Source organism: Quercus lobata, chromosome 4 (assembly GCF_001633185.2).
Source record: "Quercus lobata isolate SW786 chromosome 4, ValleyOak3.0 Primary Assembly, whole genome shotgun sequence".
Classification (NCBI taxonomy): Eukaryota; Viridiplantae; Streptophyta; class Magnoliopsida; order Fagales; family Fagaceae; genus Quercus; species Quercus lobata.
The window spans coordinates 11,539,394-11,563,020 of record NC_044907.1 but is presented as its reverse complement, the minus strand read 5'-3'; the positions used below and the strand labels follow the sequence as shown (position 1 = coordinate 11,563,020).

General features: G+C 35.5%; 1 protein-coding gene across 1 annotated transcript; it reads left to right on the top strand.

Moving 5' to 3' along the window:
* Positions 1–428: 428 nt before the first annotated feature.
* Positions 429–1,109, top strand: LOC115984600 (uncharacterized protein At4g02000-like). Its single transcript, XM_031107620.1, has one exon. It carries the CDS (start codon positions 429–431, stop codon positions 1,107–1,109), a length of 681 nt encoding a protein of 226 aa, XP_030963480.1.
* The last annotated feature ends 22,518 nt before the right edge of the window (positions 1,110–23,627 follow it).

Genomic DNA, 23,627 nt, shown 5'->3' with positions numbered 1-23,627 from the left:
TCCATCTGCAGACTCATCAAAAACAGTATGAAAATGTACTCATTAATCTGCAGCCTCATGAAAATTTGAAGAAACTTATGATTGAAAACTATGATGGCACAACATTTCCCAATTGGTTAGGTGATGCCATTTTCTCTAACATGGTGAGCTTACGACTGAGCAAGTGTACATATTGCGAGTCCTTGCCATCATTGGGGCAGTTATCTTCTCTTCAAGAGCTCTACATTGTAGAAATGGAAAGATTACAGAATCTAATTTTGTTTTGCATCAAAAAATAAGTCCGAAGGCTCTTTGAAATTCTCTCTCTCTAGTAGGAGTCTTTCTTCCTCACGTTTTTGAATACGAGCTGTTCCATCCCAAATCTTTCTTTTTTGGGTTGTATAGTTTTCTGTTTGTTCTCTTTTGGCAAGAGTAAATATTATTTAGTCATGGACCCAAGCATTCTCTCTAGCTTACAGAACCTACAACTCACAAAAGAAGAAGAAGAAGCTATTCCCATCTCAGTCTCAAACTGCCCTGGCCTTTTGGAAGAATGTTCCCTTAGCCTCTTTGGGCGGCTCCTCTCTGATCGGCAACAGAACCAATGTGCTTTGAAGAACACCCTCAGATCAGCATGGAAAATGGGTTCAGACATGAGGATTGTGGAAGTTGGAAACAATATACTCCAATTCAAGTTCAGCTCAAAATTTCAGATGGAGTGGGTTGAGAGGTGTGGGCCTTGGTGCTTCGACAACAACCTCCTATTGCTCTGCAGATGGAAAAAAGGATTAACTTCCACAAACATTTCCTTCACCCATTCTCCATTTTGGGTACAAATTTGGGGTCTCCCCTTTGAACATATGTCACTGGACGTTGGGAAAGAAATCGGTAGCAAGCTAGGTACATTTATGGAAGTCGATAGGTGTTCATGGCAATCTGACCAGGCAAAGTTCATGAGAGTTCGTGTGGAGCTGGAGATTGATAAGCCTCTAAGAAGAGGAGCTTATATTGTAAGCTCTGAAGAGGAACGACTATGGCTCACGTTCAAGTACGAAAGGCTGCCTATTGTTTGCTTCATCTGTGGGAAGCTTGGGCATGATAAAAAACATTGCCCAACAGCAAGGGACTAGCAAATAGCTTGCCATCAATATGGGGATTGGCTAAGGGCGGGGTGGAACACAAAAACGGCAGCCAAGGAAAAGAACCCGAGCAAGGAGATGGTTTGTGTGATCTCCAGTGAGGCTAATGCACAGCTTTTGACCGGACAGGGGACTGGTTCTGCATCAACTTTCCTTCAAGCTTCTGGTCTTGTGGACGGGAAGAGTAATCTGGAGAAATGTGATTCCTGGGGAAAAGATAACTCCACATGTGCGGATGGAACTCTTGCTGGAGAAGTACAAGCTATCAGGGGACCAACTGAGCTGCTAAAGACTGCTGTGACAGGACAGGTTTTGGGCGCCTTGAGTTCCCTTGAGACATCACGTGATCAGCTAAGGCAGGTGCTCTCAACTGGCTCTTTCTCTCATGGGCCAAAAAGCCTTGCTTCACAAAGCCCAAAAGGCTCTTTCTTACAAGGAAGCCCAAGTTCAAAAGCTCCATCAGAAATAAATGAGAAAGATAAATCTGAGTTGATGAATGCGGCCAAGGCTACCCATGTTGGTGTTATTTTTCAGGCAAAAGCTCAAGGAAAAGGAAAACAAATTTTGGGCAAAGGCAATCTGAAAAAAGTAGCCCGTGCAAAAGGGAAAGCCAGTGAAGACCAAACTCTCATGCAAATGTTGAAGTCTGGAGCAAAGCGTTGGAGAGTGACTAAAGTTTCAGAGGAAGCGAACATCCGGGCTTCTAAACGCCTATGTGAACCGGCCAATTTGGGTCCTGCTAATGATGCTTGATCTTGTCTGCACTTTGGTGCTTATTGGGACCTTGGGCTTTTCTTTGTTTGCTTGATTTGTCTTCTTGAAAAGGGAGTTCAACAGGATTGTTTTCTTGTTAAGTTGCTTAGCTGGCTGGTTTGTTTAAGTTGTGTTTTTGTTGCTTAGGTTTGCTGATCCTGCGCCTGCAGGTTAGGTCCTATGGGTTTGTTTCCTTTTTGTCTTTCCTGTTGTATGCCAATTTCTTGAAGCAATGAAATCTCTATTCCCTATCAAAAAAAAAAAAAGAAATGGAAAGATTACAATTGCTGCATTCTGGATTTTATAGGGACAGTCAGTTTGGAATCAAGCCATTTAGAGCTCTGAAAATTTTGTCATTCATAAAATTGCCATGTTGGAGTGTGTGGACACGTGATGGTGAAGATATCCCTTTCCCTTCTCTCCAAGAGCTTCAAATACAAGATTGTCCTCAATTGATTGAAAGTTTACCGAAGAAACTCTATTCCTTGACAAAATTGGAATTATCTGATTGTCCGAAGCTCCTTCCATTTTCAGAAGACACAATCTGTGGTCATTACCAATTGCAACAATCTCACGCCTCAGAAGCAATGGGGTTTACATGGAATGAAGTCTTTAACTTGTTTTAAGATTGAAGGTGGATGTAGTGAGGCAGAGTTGTTTCCAGAAGAGCAATTGCTACCCAACACTCTCACTTCTATTCGCATCAGCGGTTTTCCAAATCTCATAAACCTAGGCGAAGGGCTTCACAGTCTCACCTCATTGAAAAAACTAGAGATCAGCTGTTGTGTTAAGCTCCAGTTGATGCCAAAAGAGGGATTGTCTCCCAACCTCCACTCTCAGGTTGTAACCGATTGCACCAATCTCATGCCTCTAAAGGAGTGGAGTGTACATGGAATGAAGTCTCTAACTTGTATTAAGATTGATGGTGGATGTAGTAAACTAAAGGTGTTTCCGCAAGGGGTGCTACCTAACACTCTCACTTCTCTTCGTATTAGCAACCTTCCAAATCTCATAAACCTAGGTGAAGGGCTTCACAGTCTGTAATTCGTATTATTTTGAGAAGAAGGCTGTAATTCGTATTATTTTGACAGTGAATGATTGGCATTATTTGTGAACATATAGTTGTTTATTTATTTATTTTGGTAAATAATAAGGATCTATTTATATGGTGTTTTTTCACTAAACACTAATCTCTATCTATAACACGTTAGTGTCATTAACATGTCACAATAATTTTTTTTTTTTTTTTTTGAGTAAACACAATAATTTGGGATTAAATATTAGTGTTTATTACATAAAACTCTAAATCATTTTCACTGGTTCAACATTGTTATTGGAGTTTTTTGGTTAAATATTGCTAAAATATAAGTTTATTGTTGTGCCCTCTGTGCCAAATTATTGGTTGAATTAAGTATTTATGTTCAGAGATCAAATCCTTCCCACTTTTGAAGAATGTTTGGAAATATTAGTTTTGACATAAAAGTGTGAAATTTAGAAATTGGATGAATTTTTTTACTTTGTTTAACTGCTGGTCAACTTGATAAAAAATGGTTAGGCATTTTGATCATTTTGACCGCAAACATGTAAAATTGGGTGATATGATATCCAATCAAGATAAACTTCTCCATTTTTAGTATTTCTTTATCCTAGAATCAAAATAGTAGTTTTTGCAATTTTTGTGTAAAAATTGGGGTTTTAGAGCGTAAAACGAGACGAACACAACACGGTATAAACGAAGTGTTTTAACAGTTTAGATGGGCATCTACCAAATTGAGTGAGGTTCAGTTCGGGTTTTTTACATTTCTTTTAACCATGCTATTGTTGCTTTCATATAAGATGAGGTAATGAGTTGTAATTAAAATATTCTTTGGTGGGTATTTTCGTGGTTCCTGTAATGTGTAATTGTTTTCATGTTGATGTCTTCTACAAGTGTAGCATCAGGTCAACGAGGCGCATCTACTAGTGTTGCATTAGCATCAACAGAAGAGAGGAGATCAAATGTTACAACTCCAATCACAAAATTGATAGTGCAAAAGGTCTCTCAACTCAAAGAAGTGTTGAAATTGGAGGGAACATGATGACTCACACAGTCTAGCCATCTATATATTACTAAAAGCTAAAACGTAGCGTTTAATACTGCTGTTTTCACGTAGTGCCACATCAACTGCCACGTCATTCTTTTTTTTCTTTTCTTTTTTAAAATATAATTTTTCCTATAATTTTAAAATGGTTTTTACAATTTTCAGCCCTATAAATGTAGCCCACTACTTATTTATTTACTTTCACTATCACCCTATAATAAATCTAGCCCACTTACTTATTTATTTACTTATTTATTTACTTCCACTATCACCCCATAATAAATCTGTATAATTAATCCAGCCCACCTCTTATTTATTTAGTTCCACAATTAAACCCAACCAAAAACCTTTTCAGTTCAGCTTTAGGGTATTGTGTGAGCCTTTTCAGCTTAAATAAATAAAAAAAAAAAAAAAAAAAAAACCTAAAGCTTGAAAGGCTTCAACTTTTTTTTTTTTTAACATTTATTTTTTTAATATTTACACTTCTCCAACTTTTCTCTCTCCCTTACCATTTCATCTCCCCACTACTTCAATCTTTCCCTCTCTCTTACCTTTTCATCTCCCCACTACCCTCTACATTAATATCATTCTTTCTCTTTCTTTTCATCTTCCTTTATTTTTGTCTCTTCTTATTCACACCCTTTTACTATAAATTTGTCACTATCTCTTCTATTTTATGCATAGTTTTCCCTCACAAAAAAAAGGTCCCCTCTCTCTCTTTCCCTCTCTCTCTAAATTTTTTAGTGGATTCTTTTATTTTTCTTGCATCTCTACTTTAGGTTGATAATTTTTTTATATTCTTTAAAACTCTATTTTGGGTTAATGCGATTTAGTTTTGTTTTTAAAATTGTGATTTAGTTTTGTTTTTTAAATTGTTGTTGTTGTGTTTTTTTTTTTTTAATATTTTATTCTCTTTGATTGTTAAATGTTATCCTATTGCGTTCTAAAGAATTAAATATAGCATATAAAAATATAATATTATTCTATTACATAGCATGATTTTTTATAGTGCTCAATTTAGATGTTAAACTATGAGACTTTACTAATTTTTGTTTATTTTCTAATCCTTTGTGGTGGACAAAGTACTCTTAATAATTGTATTAGAAGTACTCTATAATGCCATTTATTTAAAGAAAAGCAAATGTTAGCCAAACAAAAATAATTGGATAGGTGACAAATTTTAACTTTTGCAATTTTTTATTATTATTTTATAACAATGCATGTATAGAAATTTAATTCTTAAATTTTGCTAATAATTGTTTATTTGATAATATGTTTTGGGCGGCCGAAATTATAATTTCTACAAAGAAAATAACCTTAATAGATTATCAAAAACAAAATTTTATCCTAATATTGGTTCAATTAATCATTGTTAAGTTTTATTAATTTTTTTTTTAGTTTACGTTTTTTTGGTGTTTTGGATTGTTCCTATATTATATTTATGATTGTTCCTATAATAAATAAAAATATAATTACGAAATACATTACTCATTATTAGATTAGTTTAAATTGTAAATTTTTTTTTAATAAAATCACCATAAAAATAATTATCACTCGCAACGCGCGGGTTTACGGCTAGTTTTTTAAAATTTAGAACAATCTATACAATACTCAAAAATGAAGCGTAGCATTTAATGTTGCTACACTCATATTAAGCCACATCAGAAGCTATATCATCTCCTTTCTATTTTTTGTATTTTTCCTACAATTTTAAAATAGTTTTTATCAATTTTAAATTACTCACAAAGCCCACTTATAAATTTAGTTCCACCATAAAGCCCAAGCACAAAGCCCTTTTCATCCTAAGCCCTTTGGAGAACCCTTTGAGAAACACGATTTACTCAAAATTTCAGTTTTCCTTTTGTTGCACGTTTTAGGATCCTTCCCCTTCCCCAACGTTCACGGTTTCAATCTCTCTGTTTTCCTTTTATTGCACGGTTTCAGATTTCCTTTTGTTGCACAATTTCATATTCATTCCCCTTCCCCACATTTCTATTCTACAGTTTCACCCCTTCTAACGGCAGCCTCTCCTTCTTCCTTCCTTCCTAACTTCCTCACCTCACAATATATAAATATTAACAGAAGCTTGATGATTCAGTATAGGTATCTCTAAATCCAGTTTATTTTGCGTTCTATTCTTTTGTTTGATTTTTTCACCATTTTTTTACATTTTGTTACTGCCTCTTTTGTTTGATGATTTAGTTCACGTTTCTGTTTTCCTTTTGTTTGATGTTGTTTTCCCCTTGTTATACCATACGTGTAGTGCAAAATAAGGGTATGTGTAAATAGAGATTTTTTTTGTTATAAGTAATTGAGTTTATTCAATCTATAAAAACACAAAGTTTAGGAAAATAAAAAGAGAAGGCTATTAATTCCTAAAACAATTCTCTTTAGTATTGTTTTATATACTTGCCCTTGGTACCATTGAATTTTTTTTTTTCTTATTTGTTTAATAACAGGCATACGTTGATTTTGAAATATTAGAGGATGAGTTTGAAAGGACCAAAGAGCTTTATGAAAGAATTTTGGACCAATTAAAGCACCTGAAGGAATGTATAAACTATACGAAGTTAGAATATAGTGTTTAAACTTCAAAATTGTTTCATATATATATATATATATTTGCTGGGTTTTATGGTTTCTATTGCTTGCTTGGGTGGTGTTATTTGATTACTATTCTCTGTTGAGAAAAAAATGTTGATGGGCTGATTACAATTTGGTACTTTGATGCTTTTTTTTTTTTTTTTTTTTTTTTTTGGTGTTAGCATTTGGACCCACAATAAGTATATTAGCTAGGTAGTTGTCTGAATGGCCAAATCACTAATACACTAGCACTAGACTAGGTGTAGAGTAGCAACTTGTGAATAGTGCAGCAACATAGCAACAAGGGAACCACACATGATCGACTTTGTAACACACTAAAAATAGCTTTTATATGAATTTAAAAATATTTCACAAAAAACTATTTCAGGACATTACAACACAAAATTTTGCTATGGACCTACATTTTATTGCTGTATCCTATTTGGTCAGTTTTGTTTTTAGTATCTTTAGTCTTTTTAGAATATTTGAAAATGAACCAAATGCTAAAATCTTAAATCTGGGTTGCTCAAATGTGTGTGCGTTTTACATTATTCTATTTCCCCCTTCCATTACAATGTTCACATCAATCTTTTCTTGAATAAATGTCTTGGAGACATTGGTTTGTTGTTGGCCAAATTTCTTATTAGGGGTTTGTTGTTTTTTAGGTAGAAGATGTGATACCCAAAATTGGCCATTATACAAGTCAAAGATTCAATAGTTTTGCACGTAACTAAGATTAAGCAGGGACATAATGTTTGAGCATGAGATTTAATGTTATTTATGTGTTCCATTTACATTCTAGGAAACATAAGATATACTTAAATTCACAAACTATTTTGAGAAGAGTTTCTCATTACGAAACAAACATTGAGCACTAAAATACATGTTTTATCAAACATAATAAATAAAAGACCTAAATCAAATCACATTGTGATGCTTGCATTTTGGCATCCAATTATGGAAAAGATAAGTAATGATTCTGCGACTACCCCAAAAAAAAAAAAAAAAAGTAATGATTCTGCTTGTATATACAAGTTACAAGCTTAAGTATTATACCTAAAACTATGGTTTCACACTTGAAAGCCCACGAAAGTGCATTGGTTTTTGGGTTTTATTGAAAATTTAGGAGAGACCTCATGACTGTGTACCCAAAGTAAACCCCAAAGACCTCAGTAAAAACTACAGCCAAATGCATATCATTTGGGCCAAGGGTGTGAGACCACTCCATAAACACATTCATGCATGATAATTTAATCATTGTAATTGAGAGAACCACACTGATAAATGTCTGATTGTTTCAATCCTATAAATTTCCCAAATTTCAAACATAAGGATTATAATGTTTAAGTTGGAGGTGATGCTTGCTATTGATACAAGTTTGAATTCTTCTAGAGGCCTTCATTTTTCTGCGTTTAAATTAGCCTTCCTTCCTCTACCTTTCTTTATAGTTCTTGGTTTTTTTATGGTTCTTGGTTGGATGTAGCACTAGGATATTTAAATTAGTCAAACTACACAAATTTGAATAGTGGACAACATTAAATATTGTCCTTTTTGAAGAGAGATATTTTATGTCAAAATTAAGTTGGATAAAAGGGACAATCACATTTAGTTTTGAGCTTGAAAATTTTGTTCTAAAATTTTATTTTTCCTAACTTCATGGCTTATATTATATTTGTTTTGACTCAGTTTTGTATTTAGAGAGATGTTATGTTTTCTTATTTTGTTGAGAGATAATTTTTTATAGGCTTATGGAGAAAATTCAAGTGCAGCGAGTTCTTCACAATGTTGTATTGATATTGCCAAAGCCTTGAATGCCCCAATCCATATAAAACCTGATGATATGGAGATTGTTCATGTTTATGAGCTTCAAATTTAGTGGCACAAGACTTTCCACTTATATGTGGTTGATTTAAACTGTTGTCATCTATATATATATATAAAACCGAAGTCTCTGCTGGCACCACAATTTTCCACGTCAGCACAATATTTAAAAAATAAAAAATAAAAATAAAAACATTATAACACCTCAAAACCCTAGCAACCTTACCCCTCTCTCAAGTTAAGAAATATAAAGCCACAGTTTCTGCAAACTCTCTCTTTCCAAACGTAAATATCAAATTCAACCCTTTTAATTTCTTTTTATATTTTTGAGGCTTCTATAAAGTTATAGTGAGTTATGCTGATTTTGTTTTTTTTTTTTTTTTTTTTTGTGTATAGATGGTCATAATACTCCGGTATTCCAAGAAAAGTTTGTGTTTTCGTTAATTGAAGACCTTAGAGAGATAAATGTTGCAGTTTGGAACAGCAATACAAAAGACGATTTCATTGGCAGCGGAAAGTAATTACTTTGTCTCATATTTTTGTTTTTTGAATTGATTTTGTGTGCTTTTTAGACCCTTTTGGATCAATTTTGTTAATTGGGTGTTTTTTTTTTTTTTTTGATAGGGTCCAATTGGGGAAGGTTCTTTCAAAGGGTTACGACGACCGCACTTGGTATCTGTATACTAATAGTGGGGGGTAAGTGCTATAAATTACTAACCCTTTTAAGTGTATAATCTGTTTCTAAATTATCTATAATATTTTGTCCTCCGAAAATTTTATCTCTTTAATTTTATTATATTGCGTTTCTTAAGCTATAGACAGATTTTCTTTGTTTCTTATTTTCAATAATAAATCATTTTATTGCAATACCGGTAATTGTTTAAGAAATCCAATATGTTCATATCTCTATAGAATTGAGAATAGTAGAAGCCAATTTTATTACAACTACTTAAATTGAGTTGACTTAATTCCGTACAATTATAAAGTATAGCATGAAAGATAATGGAATTAATTGTTGTAATTTTTATTTTCTTTCCATGTTTTGAATTTCCATGTTTTTATTGTTGATGAGAAATTAAGGTTCAGTTGCACAATATGTGTAAATTCTTCAGAATGCTACTTTAAATAGTAAGTCAATGTGTCTCTTACATTTGGGTATTAGTTAGAATTATTTTCAAATGATTGTACCAATAAAAGTGAATGTGTATAAATTTTGTTTAACTATCCCGTGCATCGCACGGGTTAGCGACTAGTACAAATACAAAAGCCAGCACTACCACCAGCTTGAACTAATAAACTAATAGAGTAGACCACCACCACATCTATGCGCATTGCGCAAGCTTTCTCCGGCGAGTCTCAGGGGACCTCCATGGCCGGAGATAAATCAGAAATGGCTCTGTACCAAGCTCTGGCGGATCGGTTCTAGAGTTTGGAGGCGAGTCACGAGAGGCTGAGAGAGCAGTTTGATGAGGTTGTTCAAGAAAATAAGATAACAAAGAACAAGGAGGTGGATTATGATATGGTGGGCTCAGACTCAAATTCGAGGTGGGGTTGCTTCCCTGGGTTCTTTGGGGCTGGGGGTCCGTACAGAAGTGTGTTAGAGAACATGGGTCATGCTGTTCACGTGTGTAGAGCTTCTTCTGGGGAGATTATATACTGGTATGTATGTATATATATGAGTTTTTGTATGCAAAGAGACTTCATGAAATTAGTTTGTCTGTTCGTGAACTTTATTTACTGGTTGACCATGTTTGGTTGTAAGTTATACTGTGAGTGTATTGTTGTGGTTTATGGAACAGTTATGTAGGAATAGAATGTTTAATGTGGTTTAATTAATGTGAAGGTATAAGTTCACGGAAAAGAGTGAGCTTTATGTTAAATTGGATCAGATGGAAGTTGAAGTATTATAGGTAAATGAAGTAATTAATATATAAGAAGTAGATGTTTGAATAGGAAGGTGGTGTACCTGGGAAGAAAGAATATCATCTTTCGGTAATACCAGCTTAGCATCTATTTTGGTATTTCTTACCCAATAAATAAGTAACATATATTTCAAAAAACCACATCAAACTACTCCAATAAATGATTAATTTATCTTTCCGACAGTATAGAAGATTGTGATTAAATTATTAGAGTTGTCTGATATAGTTTTTAAAAATAGATGTCACTAATTTATTGGTAAAAAATACCAAAACAAATGTTGAATTGGTATTATCAAATCATGGGATACTTTCTCTTACTTTGGTGGGAGATATTTTAAAAGCTGCATTTTTTGAATAATAGAAGAGGCCTCAAACTCTTGAATTTGTTAAGATCTTTTCTGTATGCTCTGGATCTGCTATAATATGCATATTCCATCTCATCCGTAGCTATGTGTTTCTCATAGAAATGAAGAGGAACCACTTAAGATTAGGAAAGAAATAAGTCTTTTTCATAAAAACTTCTTTTGCATGTTAGTACTATCAAATATTGCTGTTATCTCAAAGGAAAATTTATATTTTAGGAATTATTCTGCTGAAAGTCTCTATGGATGGAAGGACTATGAAGTCCTTGGAAAACAAGTTGCTGAACTTCTTATTGCTGAAGATTATTATGCACCTCTTAAGAAAATCATGGACAGCTTGAGCACTGGGCAATCCTGGTCAGGTCAATTTCCCTTTAAGAAGAGGTCGGGTGAAATATTTATGGCGATAGTGACAAAAAGCCCATTATATGAGGATGGTGAGATTGCTAGTTGTTATAATATGTAAGATATTTACATACAAGAATTGTTTGATAATTAATATTTAATATGAGTTACTTCTATCACTCTTCAGTTAAATTGTATTCTCTTGATATTTTTCCCTTTAGCTTTAATTTTTTAATTTTATTGTCCTCATGCAGAATACGAGTACCATGTACTCTTTTCTAATATATTTGTTTATTAGCATTTGTATATTAGAGGAAGCTTTCAACAAATATTCTTAATTCTTCTACCATTTTGCTCTATTGATGCGCCACAATTTAATTTTGTTAAACTACCCCGTGCATCGCACAGGTTAGCGACTAGTATCTTATAATTTTTGGCACATGTTATTAGAGTACTAGCATCAGCTTTGCAATGTTAAATGTCATTTTAATGCACCAAAACTTACTTTATCTATTTTATCTAAAGGTGTCAAATGGGTGGGTTTGGGTGGGTTTAGAGTGGGCATTGGACAATCTTCTATAGATTTCTTGGGAGTAAGCATTTCAGATGGAAAATATACTTTGCAGCCTCACATAGCTATCTCTCTTAACGAATTTCAAGATAAGCTCACAAGTGCCAAACAGATACAATAGTTTCTTGGAATTGTTAATTACATGTCTGACTCTTCATCCCAAAGATTTCCAGATACAAGAACTGTTTAGCTCCACTCCTGAAGAAAAACTCTCCAAAGTGGAATTCTGTTCACACAAAAGCTTGAAAAGATTAGCAGAAAAGCTTCCATCACTATAGATTCCAAGACCAGGCAAACAAATTTTGCAAACAGATGCAACTGACGAGTATTGGGCAGTAGCTCTTTTTGAAGAAATTGATGGAAAAAGAAACATTTGTGGATATAAAAGTGGAATTGAAAATTTCCAGTTTCATCTCCTTGGGCATAATTTTTTAGTAGAAATGAACATGTCCTCTTTCCCAAAAATGCTTTAGTTCAAAAAAAGAAATGCTCCCACATCCTCAGTTACTCAGATGGTCAAATTGGTTTTCACAATGGTCTTTCCAAGTAAAGCACATTAAAGGAAAAGATAACCTGATCACTGATTATCTCTCTAGAAAGCCTCCAGCTATTAATACCACAATTGTTCCTCCACCCCTATGTGTATATCCTATTACAGATCCATCCATATCCTCAGGCTCTTCCTCTGCTTCCCTTGATGATATTCTTAACATGATAGAAAACCTTCCTCCAGAAATAAAAGACCAAATAACGATCTTGACCCTTGAAGCTAGATCCAAAAAAATCATTTAAGTCCTCCATAATTACCTTAAAGAACACCACAACCACTTTCTTGCCATTCATCTTGACTTGGACCATCCATGGAAAACCTCTGTTGCTTTTTGGATAACCAACAAGACGGTCATACATTATCTTTACATGTGGCATTTACTCAATGAGTATTACTTGTATCTTCATTTTGAACCAGAATTTTACAAATTTATTTTCCCTCATGAAAATAGATATTTTCAAAAATTCTAGTTTGAAATTTTGAAAAATGATGCTCATGGTGGAGATTGGAAAAAGTATCCTGTCATATAACATCCAAGATTTGGTCACAAAATTACTACAAGATGTATAATTACTAAGCTCAATTCAAAAAAGGACATCCAAGCAGATGGTATCTTTCACCCATCAGAAATGCATTGGGTCACTAACCCAGATGACACTCTCTATTTACACATGGACACCTCTTGGGTATCCTGTCACCATGCTCTTATAAAAGCAGAATCCCTTGATAAGGGAATCTTATCGAAACAGGATCAAGCACCCCAAAAGATTTCAGACAACAATAGCCATATGAAGACATTTGGCAAATTCCTAACTCTTTTGTTGGGTTTGATGACCCTTATTATGATAAACAGCTCCAACACTTAAAAAAAATAATTAAAAATAATAATAATAAAAAATCCCAGAAACGTTCTAAGGCATTTTAGCCTTCTCCATGGTTGTCAGAACACTTATTGCCCATGCAAAAGCTTATCCAAAAGCAGCTAGCTAGGCCCCTACTTCCATCAACACATGTCAATCACAAGCCAGACCCCTACCATCTTGTGTAAAGCAGATTGTAAATTGTATCTGAATTTGGTTTGAGTTTCGTTGTCTATAAATAAGCTCTTTGAATCTTTGTAATGGCAAGAAATAACCTCCCTCAGAAGTCCTTATGACCTATGTAAAAAGTCTATTGAATCTAATAATATCAGTCAGTTTATTGTATCTAGTTTAGTATTTCGGTCATTTTTTAGGTTTAAAGGGTATTTTGGTCATTTTTTAGGTTTCGAGGGATATTTATGTCATTTTTTAGGTTTATAGGGTATTTTGGTAATTTTAGAGTTTTCATGGGTATTTTGGTTTTTTTAGTGGTTTTGGAGTATTTTAGAGTTGGGTGATTTGTAGAAATAATACTTCAGTATAATTGGGTACCCAGTTAAAACCCAATTAACATTAATGTTAATTGGATTTAATTGGGTTAATACGCATTTAATCCAATTAATAATTGAGTGGGTTTGGATGTGCAAATGGATTTGGGTTGATTTTGCCACCCTTTTTACCACATCATCTTATAATATACCTTACATCAAACATTCTATTTTCAACATTACAACACATTAAAATAATATAAACAAAAAAAATCATATAATTTCTCTAAACCCAAAACCTCTCTCTCTCTCTTCTCTCTACTCTAAACCAGAAGGTCCAGAAACCAATCACCAAAGCCTCCATAACCACAACCCAAAACAACAGTGACCACCAACCATAACCACTAGCAAAACACCACCACAACCACAAACCCAAATACAAATACAAAACGCCACCAAAATCAACCAACCCCAAACTACAAACATAAACCCACAAGTTGCAATGCAACCCACCACCCTTGGCTAGCTAGGCCCAACCCAAAACTGCCACTGCCCACCACCAAGTTAGAGAAAAAGTGAGAGAGGAGAGAGATCAAAATCCACCACTAGATCAGAACCAACTAAATCTGCCCATCACTATCCCTCCCACAACAACCAAAAAAAAAAAACCCACACAACAACCGTCACTGACCAACCAAAACCACAAAGATCAGCCTCCCTAGACAATAATGCTTCTAAGAAGTCTTTTTCTGAATCTTAGAAGCATCGGGTGCAAAAGCTCAAGCTCATCTCTTCTTTGTTCAACTATTTGCTTTTGCTTTTGCTTTCACTTCCTGCTTCCCTTCTTTCTCGAATTTGTGCAACATGGCTGTACTTATGGTGGGAGGAGCAATTCGGGTGCTGCTGGACTATGTGGATTCTAAAGAAATCAAAGACTTCTTTCTGTTACACGATTATAGGTTTCGTTGCAGTTTGCTGCTAAGGTGATCAATAATGCTGAGGAGCGGCGGGACAAGGAAACACAAGTTCAAGATTGGCTCAACGATCTTAAGAAGCTGTCTATTTTACACAGGATTTCATGGTTGATATATGCAATTTGCTGGACAGTTGGGGTGGTGGAAGTAGAGCAGATAAGTCCAAAGAGTATGAAAGAAGAATGATAGAGCAGTTCAAGGAAAGGATGGAGATCATCCTTAAGAGGATGGAGTTCATCCGTGAATCCGGAGAATTCATTGAAGCATTAGATTTTCAAAGACTACCTCCATTTGATTTTTTTGATGGCTACGAATCTGAAGTTGCATACGGTAGAGAGTTTGACAAAAGAAAAATAATTTCACTTGTTGTCAGATAATGCAAGTCGTAAACAGTTGTCTGTAACTTGGATTGCGGGCATGCCTGGGATAGGCAAGACCACACTTGCTGGGCTGGTTTACCACAATCACGAAGTAAGTCAACATTTTGAATTTAAGGCCTGGTTTTGCTTTTCTGAAGGCTTTGACATGTCCTGGGCGAAACGAGCAATTATTGAGTCAGTAACTTCATGGCCTAGTTTTACTGTGGAACGATTGTCTTTTGGAAATATATTGAAGGAGTACCTTAGGGGGAGGAGATTTCTAATTATTCTAGATGATGTTTGCGTGGACAATAAGATTGATCAGAAATGGGACATCTTTCTATCTGATTTTGAAGATGTCGCAAGTCAGATTTGTTTGATTATAACCGCAGGCAGTTTTGGCTTTGCAGCACAAAAAGGCATTAATGATTTTTATGTTAAATTGAATCCATTATCAGAAGAAGATGGTTGGCCTATGTTAGCAGAATTTGCTCTTAAATACCAAAATGATGATTCATATTTAGAAGTAGAAGCTATTGGCAGAAAAATTTTGCGGCAGTGTAATGGCTTACCATTAAGAGTAAGAACACTTGCAGCTCTCTTGCGCTGTAAGCCACAGCCCACAAGTTGAGGAGTGGAAAGATGTACTGGAGCGCCTGGAGTGTTACAATACAAAGTTATTGTTAAAATTGAGCTATGAACTATGATAATCTTGCACGTACAAAGTTTATTTTAAAATTGAGCTATGATAACCTTCCTGCACATCTAAAGGCTTGCTTTGCATATTTTTCAATATTTCCTCAGTGTTATGAATTTGAGAAAGAGAAGTTAGTCCTCTTATGGATGGCAGAAGGTCTTCTTCAGCAGCAAGGAGGAAATCGAACAATGGAGGAGGTTGGTGACAGGTACTTTAATGAATTAGTGTCTAGAAAATTTTTTCAACTATCAAGTGGCAATTAATCACGTTATGTGATGCACAATCTTTAAAATAAGCTGGCTGTTTCAACGATGAAGGACATTTGCTTAAGATTGAAGGATGATCATTTAAGTATCTCCAAAAGGACACGGTATTTGTCACTTGTAGGAGGTGTACATGATAACTCAAGTGATATTTGAGAGTTACGCCAATTATTTAACAACCTTTTTGACCCTAGATTACAAAGGCTGTCACTTGAGAGAAAATGAACTAGTGCGTTTGTTCAAAATGCGCCTCTTACGAGTGCTTTCTTTATCTCATTCTTATATCACTGAGTTGCCCAATTCAATCTGTAAATTGGAACATTTACGTTACATAAATCTCTCTCACACTACAATCAAGAAGTTACCTGAGTCAGTTTGTGCTCTCCGCAATTTACAAACAATTATACTGTCAAATTGTCAGTTTCTTACTATGTTACCAGAGGAAATGTGGAAGCTCCTTAAGTGACGAAACAGGTTCTGCAGAATCCTCATTGTCCAAGAGTCAATATGCCGCAGCTGCAGAATGCTCATTGCCTATGACTCAACTCAAGGTGTAGTTCAATCTTCATTTGACATGACTCTAGGGGCCACACAATCCTCATCGGCCATAACTCAAGGTGCCGCAGTCACAGAATGCTCATTTCCTGTGGCTCAAGGTGTCGCAGCAGCAGAATGCTCATTTTCCATGATTCAGAAAGTCAACAATGGATCACCAGAGATGTTGAAGAATAAGTTGCAGTCTCTTCTTTTGGTGGTCGATGATGCTGAGGAGAAGCAGTACAGGAGCAAAGTGGTTAAAGAGTGGCTTGACAAGCTGCGAGATGTTGTCTATGATAAAGAGGATCTCATAGATGAGATCCACACTGAAGGTCTCCAACACAGGTTGGATGAGATCCTTGATAGGGTAGAATCCTTTGCTAAGCGAAAAGATGAACTTGGTTTGAAAAAAAGAATAGAACACATGGAAAAATCTCCGAGAATGCCTGCAGCTTCTTTTGGAGACGACAACTCTAAAGTAATATTTGGTAGAGAATCTGACATAAAAGAAATTATCGATCTCTTGCTTTCAAATGATGCAAATGGTAGAAAGTTGTCAGTGATTTCGCTACTGGCCAACGATGGCATGGGCAAGACCACTCTCGCTCAGCTCATTTACAAGGATCACAGAGTAACTGAACATTTTGACCTGAAGGACTGGGCCTACGTTTCAGATCTTTCTGACACGTTCATGGTTACGAAAGCAGTTTTCGAGTCGTTCACTTTACAGTCTTGCGATCTCAAGGAACAAGATATGTCTCAACTTGAAGCTAATTTGTGCGAGAGACTTGAGGGAAAGAGATTTCTACTTGTTCTAAACATTGCGTCCCCTTTTATTTTTGGAGGATGGGAAGCCTTACAACCTCATTTTATAAAAGCTGCAAATGGAAGCTATGTTATTGTAACTACACGCAATGAAATCTCTGCATCATCAATTAAACCTCTCTATGTTTATCACATTAAGCCATTATCAGATGAAGATAGTTGGTCGTTGTTTGTAAATTTTGCTTTTGGAGGCCAAAACCCAAGTTCATATCCAGAACTAGAAGATATTGGCAGACAAATTATGGAAAAGTGTTTTGGCTCTCCTTAGCTTTAAGAACAGTTGGATGTCTCTTGCGCTTGAAGCTGCAAGTTGAGGAGTGGGATGCTGTACTAGATCATTTGAAGCAAAATTTGGAGGACATTAAAACTGCATTGAACAACACATTAACACTGAGCTACAGCACATTAAAACTGAGCTATGATCATCTTTCTGCACAAATAAAGCGATGTTTTGCATACTGTTCAATATTTCCCTCCGGTTATGAATTTGAGAAAAAAAAGTTGGTCCTCTTATGCATGACCCCAGAGGAAACTCTAGATTGGAAGATGTTGGTGATGAGTACTTTCAAGAATTATTATCAAGGTCTTTTTTTCAGATATCAAGTGGCAATAAATCACGTTTTGTGATGCATGATCTTGTGAGTCACTTTGCTGTTGGAAGTGTCTGGGAGATATTGTTGCAGATTGGAGGATCTTGGTCCTTCTGTCTCTGAAAGGACCCGGTATTTGTCGCTGTTAAGCATCAAATATAGTTTCCCGGTGATCCTTAGAGCCAATTAATATAGCCAAGCTTTTAAGGACCACTTTGCTATTAGATCATGGATCATATCATTTAGATAGTAAAGAACTGCTGAGTAGTTTGTCCAAACTGCAATTCTTACGAGTGCTTTCTTTATCTCATTATCCCATCACTGAGCTACCTGATTCAATCAGTAATTTCAAATATTTACGGTACATAGATCTCTCTCACACCACAATCCAGATGTTACCAGCTGAATCAGTATGTGATCTCTACAGTTTACAAACATTGATATTGTCCTTTTGTCATTCTCTTACTGAATTGCCAGAAAACATTTGGAAACTCTTAAACCTGCGTCATCTTATTATTGGTGGAACAGATTGAAATGAGATTACCAAAAAAATGAGTAGTCTAAAATATCTTCAAACACTATCTTACTTTGTTGTGGCCCAAAAAAGTGGCTCAACAGTTGAAGAGTTGGGGGTCTTCAGTATCTTCATGGAACACTTAGCATTTTAAAGTTGCAGAATGTGGTCTCAGCAGAAGATGCAGCCAGGGCTCTCTTGGTGGAGAAGACAGACCTAGATGAGCTAGTGTTAGAATGGGTTGATGATTCCATTGTTCCAAAAAATGTTAGAGATGTGCTTGAACAGATAGAGCCTCATACAAATTTGAAGAAGCTCAGCATTAAATTTTATTGTGGTACAAGATTTCCACATTGGCTTGGAAAATCTTCATTCTCCAACATGGTGTCCCTACGTCTTAGTGATTGCATGAATTGCGTAGACTTGCCACCACTCTGGCAGCTGCCGTCTCTTAAAGTCCTCATTATAGAATCTATGGATGCTGTAACGAGGGTGGGTCCTGAATTCTGTGGAATGGATAAGCCATTTCAGTCTTTGGAGACTCTTAACATTTGAGGAGATGTCAGAGTGGGAAGAATGGGTTTCATCTGAAGTTGAAGGTGGAGAATTCCCTTGCCTGCGAGAGCTTTGTATACGGAGATGCCCAAGCTGAAGGGGAACTTACCCAAGCAACTTCCATCCATAGTAAAAGTTGAGATTTTTGAATGTTAGGAGCATGTGACTACACTTATGACACAGGCATCATCACACAAAAGGCTTTTAGAATATCATGATAAGGTTCTGCTCATTTTTTGATGAGCAGAAAATTTTATTGACAAACCAAAAGGAACAGAGGCTAACCAGCAACTACAGCAAATAAGAGTTCAGAATTAATTACATCCATAAAAGGGCTGGGAGCATAACCCTGACCAAAACATCCAGATAAATTTTTCCCAAGGCACCAAGAAGCTAAAACATGGGCTGCTTTGTTTGATTCTCTTGGACTCCACCTGAAAACAAACTGCTGACCACGGAATGCCCACAAAAGGGTATCAGCTGTAATGGATGAAATTCTCCAAGGCACTTCATCATAGGGGGCTTTGAGAGCATCAATACAAGTTTTGGCATCACACTCAACCACTACATACTCAAACCCACGGTTAACAGCAACACAAGTCGCCAAATTAATGGCTTCAGCTTCTGCTTGGATAGGGAGGTTGGTTTCCACCCATTTGGACATGGAAAAAATCAAATCCCCTCTCCAATCTCTCGCCACGATGGCAATAAATGAATGATCTAACCCCACCGCCGCATCGCAATTTATTTTAACAACTCCTTGCTCAGGCCTGATCCAAGAATAAAAAGGTCTAGGCAACACTAAGGGGACATCAGTGAGCACAACACGGTGTTCAATGAATTTTTTTAAGACTACTTGGAGTTCTTTATTTGGGGAGAATTTAATTTCTTTGTGAAAAGCTTGATTTCTAGCAAACCACAAATGCTCCAACACCAAAGCCCCAAATAAAAGGAAACCCTCCCTGTCAGAAGAGGATAAAGTTCTGCTCATAAGTGAAGGTAAAGTTGCCTCATTCATGGAGCAAATGACTGTCTTTAAATCGGAAGATGCTGCTGAATCCTCGTTGCTTATGGTACAAGGTGCCACAGCTTCCTCTTTTGAGGGCATGAGAGTTTCGAAAGTATCAGAACTGATTAAATTGCCCAGCTGACTGCATAGCCTCAAAATTGAAGGATGTGATGATCTGGAGTTCATACCTGAAGGAGTGATGGGCAGCATCAATTCTCTCCAACATTTCTATATCATTAATTGTCGTTCTCTCAAGTCCTTTCCTGAAGACTATCCACCCACTGACTTGAAAACCCTTTATATCCGTAACTGCAAGAAATTAGAATTTATCAAACCTGCAGAGAAGAGAGACCGGTACGCATTTCTTGAAAATTTGTGCATAGGGAATAGCTATGATTCCTTGACATCCCTGTCATCGTACTTGTTCCCGAAGCTCAGATGTCTTTCTATCTGGGATTGTGCAAATCTGGAATCACTTTCAAAGCCAGAGGGAATTCAAGAACATCTCACATCTCTTGAGGCCTTGGAGATCAGGGATTGTCCTAGCCTGGTATATTTTCCAAAAGGAGGATTGCCTACCCCCAACCTGACGTCCATTTGGTTATCCAATTGCAAGAATCTTAAGAGCCTACCTGATCAGTTGCAGACCCTCATAAATCTTCAGTCCATGTTTTTAAATAAATGTCCAGTACTAGAATCACATCCAGATGGCGGTTGGCCTTCCAACCTAAGTTTATTCTGTGTCACTTTTTGCGACAAACTCATGCTCGGGAAAGAATGAGGGCTGCATGGGCTTGATTGTCTTAGTCATTTGGAGATTGAAGGTAAATGTAAAAACATGGAGTCATTTCCAAAGGAGAAGTTGCTGCCCAGAATCTCAATTCTCTTCGAATCAGTGGAATTATGGATCTCAAATATCTAGACAGCATGGGGCTTCAACACCTTTCCGCACTTAAAAGACTGGATATTAGCTGCTGCGACCAACTCCAGTCCTTGCCAGAAGATGGTCTTCCATCCACCTTATCTTTTCTTTCCATCAAGGAGTGCTCTTTGCTGAAATCCAAACTCCGAAATAAGAAAGGAAAACATTGGTCCAAGATAGCTGATATCTCTTGCATTGAAATTGATGAGGAATTAATCTAATGAGCAGGCTTTTTAGCAAGGTAACTTTTCTACACATAGATTAATGATAATTTGACCTGCTACATATCAATTCAATTTACTATACACGTTGTGAAACAATTATTGAACTTACTAATAATCATTGCATAATCTAGGCAAATTTGAAGACTTGTTGCGCCACCAGGAATTGCTTGAGTTTCTACTTGGGTTCTGCTGCAGTTATTGACGTTCACCTCCTATATGTTCTTGTTGAGTATTTTGTTATGTGACTTGAGGGTGTTTATTTGTGAAGTGTGAGAGTGTCATTGTATGTAACGAGGTCTTTGATTTGTGAGTTGAGATTTTCATCACTACCAAAAAAAAAAAAACAAAAAACAAAAAAAAAAAACAATAGTGGAAATTCAGAACTTGAGTTGTGTTTGATATCATATAAGGTGTTTTTTTTTTTCCGGAATAGGTTGATTTGTGTTTTTGTGGGTTTGAGAATGCTTTATAAGAGTTGGTTGAGTGCTTGTAAAGTTGTAATTTTTATTGTTAATAATGGAATTTAGTTGGTATTGTCTGTGGATGTAGGCTTATTATTAGCCGAACCACGTAAATTGGTTTTGTCTCATATAATTTATGTGGTGTTTTTCCACTAATCTCTAACACATTGGTAACACAGGTCACAGAAAATTGGAATTTGGCATTGTTTTTCTGACAACATGCCCAATCATTTTAACTGCTATAATATCATTGTTACTGCAGCTGATAAGTGTAGTCTCTTATCTACATTTATGTGTGCTATTCTCAGTGTTTTTTAAATGATCACACCCTAGCTTATATTCCATGCCTACATTATTCAAGTTTGTTCTAACAGAAGTAGTGATACCTATTGGGATTTAAGTGGAATAGGTTGAGTGGAGAAAATGAATTGGAATTGAGTTGCTACAACAGAGCTCAAACACTTTAGAAGGAAAAAGCTTTTAGTTTATTTCTTGTAGATTTAGACAAATAGTTTTATTTACATCATTACATGTGCATGTTCACTAACACACCCTCAAACATTAGAGTTAATTGAATAGTTATTTCAAACTTCATTTATTGCTTTACCAACTTGAAGGTAACTGAAAATGCATTAATGAGACTCGTAAGTGGTTTTGAAAATTAGATGGTTAAAAAAAATTTAACTTTTGATGAGTTTGTTTACCACATGGAAAAAATAATGTGCTAAACTATGCTATACAGATATAAGATTGATGGCAAGAAAGGTTGAGAAATTTAAAATTTTCTTATTTATGAAAACTTTCTCCATTATTTGATGAAGTCAATTAAAGAGATAAAATCCATAACAATATGAAACAATCATTGAAGGAATCCTAGAGGTTTGTACATATTTTGTTTCATTTCGTTCTATACCACCGAATCGGTTGCAATTTTAAGAATGCTAGTTCACTATTGCAGTTTGAGTCTTTGAGATCCCCAATAGGCAAGCTCAGCCTAAATACAAAGCTTAGAGATAGTACGGTGGTAGTAGTGTTGCACCTTGTCATGGCCTAGAGCCTCCACTTCCTAGATTCAATCTTGCAATAAATAAAATTTCTAGATATAACTATCTTTTATCAAGCAATAGGGCTGGCTTCTGTTACTAATAAAGACAAAGGCTTAGAAAACCCCCACAGCTCCCTTAGTGCTAAAATTTCTCTGTATGCTTGGGTTTTCCCCCTTTGTTCGCGACCACAAAAAAAAGAATGGAATTGTAGTTTTGTTTTTCTAGTCCCATGAATCTCCAACGATTCCCCGCTGAACACCTACTCTACTAACTCATAACCTTAAAATCTAATTTTTTTCTATAAGTTAGTCTAATAGATTAGCATTCCGCATTCCATTTGGAAAGCCTTTTCGCTTATGAGACTAACTCCAATGAATGGCACCAACAAGAAAGCTAAGTTAATTCAAAAATAAAGACTTGAAAACAGAACCTCAATTTATCTTTTATTAGAAGCTATCAGTGGTAACTTTAATTTTACATGGTATTGATAATCGATTACATGTTAGTGTACATGAGAGTGTTTTTTTGGGGATCACAAGATGCACAAAATACAATTCTCCATCAAAGAAATGTATCTAGTTCTTTCTTTCAAGAATCATGAATAAAAAGCGTTTGCTAGAGGAAGAGCAGCCTATCTTCTATGTGAAAGTGGATTATAAAGTAGAAAAATGCAGCTTTTTTTCATTTTCCTTTTGACACAAATTGATATTTAAAGTAAATAAACGAATATGAAATTGCCCCTACAATTATTAGAGTACGCATTTGGAATTAACAAAAATTGAAATTTAGAATAAATAAAATGAAAATGAAAGTGCCCTATATTTTTTTTTTTTAAGAGAGTTGCCTATGGTATCCTCTTCTAATGATAGTTCTTTATCATCAGACAAAGACACCAATCAGTTTTTGGTATAGGCGGGGATTAAATCACAGATCTCTTTTACAACCTTCAGAAACTTTACCAGTTGAGCTAACTAAAACCCAGCCCCTATAATTATTAGGGTTTAGCAATAGAAATCCAAAACAACTTTAAGAAAATTAAACTCATAAATATATAGCTTATTCTTAATGAAATTTGTGAAAACAAAGTTTGAAAAGCTCTTAAGAAACTAGAGGTTGAAGACTAAGAGAGAACAACAAAGAGATATTTCTGCATTCTATTTATATTGTCTTGCATTGGTTTCATTATGACAAAATATT

Bases quoted from the DNA above. Each gene is read 5' to 3' on its own strand.
- LOC115984600 (XM_031107620.1), top strand. From the start codon at position 429: ATGGACCCAAGCATTCTCTCTAGCTTACAGAACCTACAACTCACAAAA.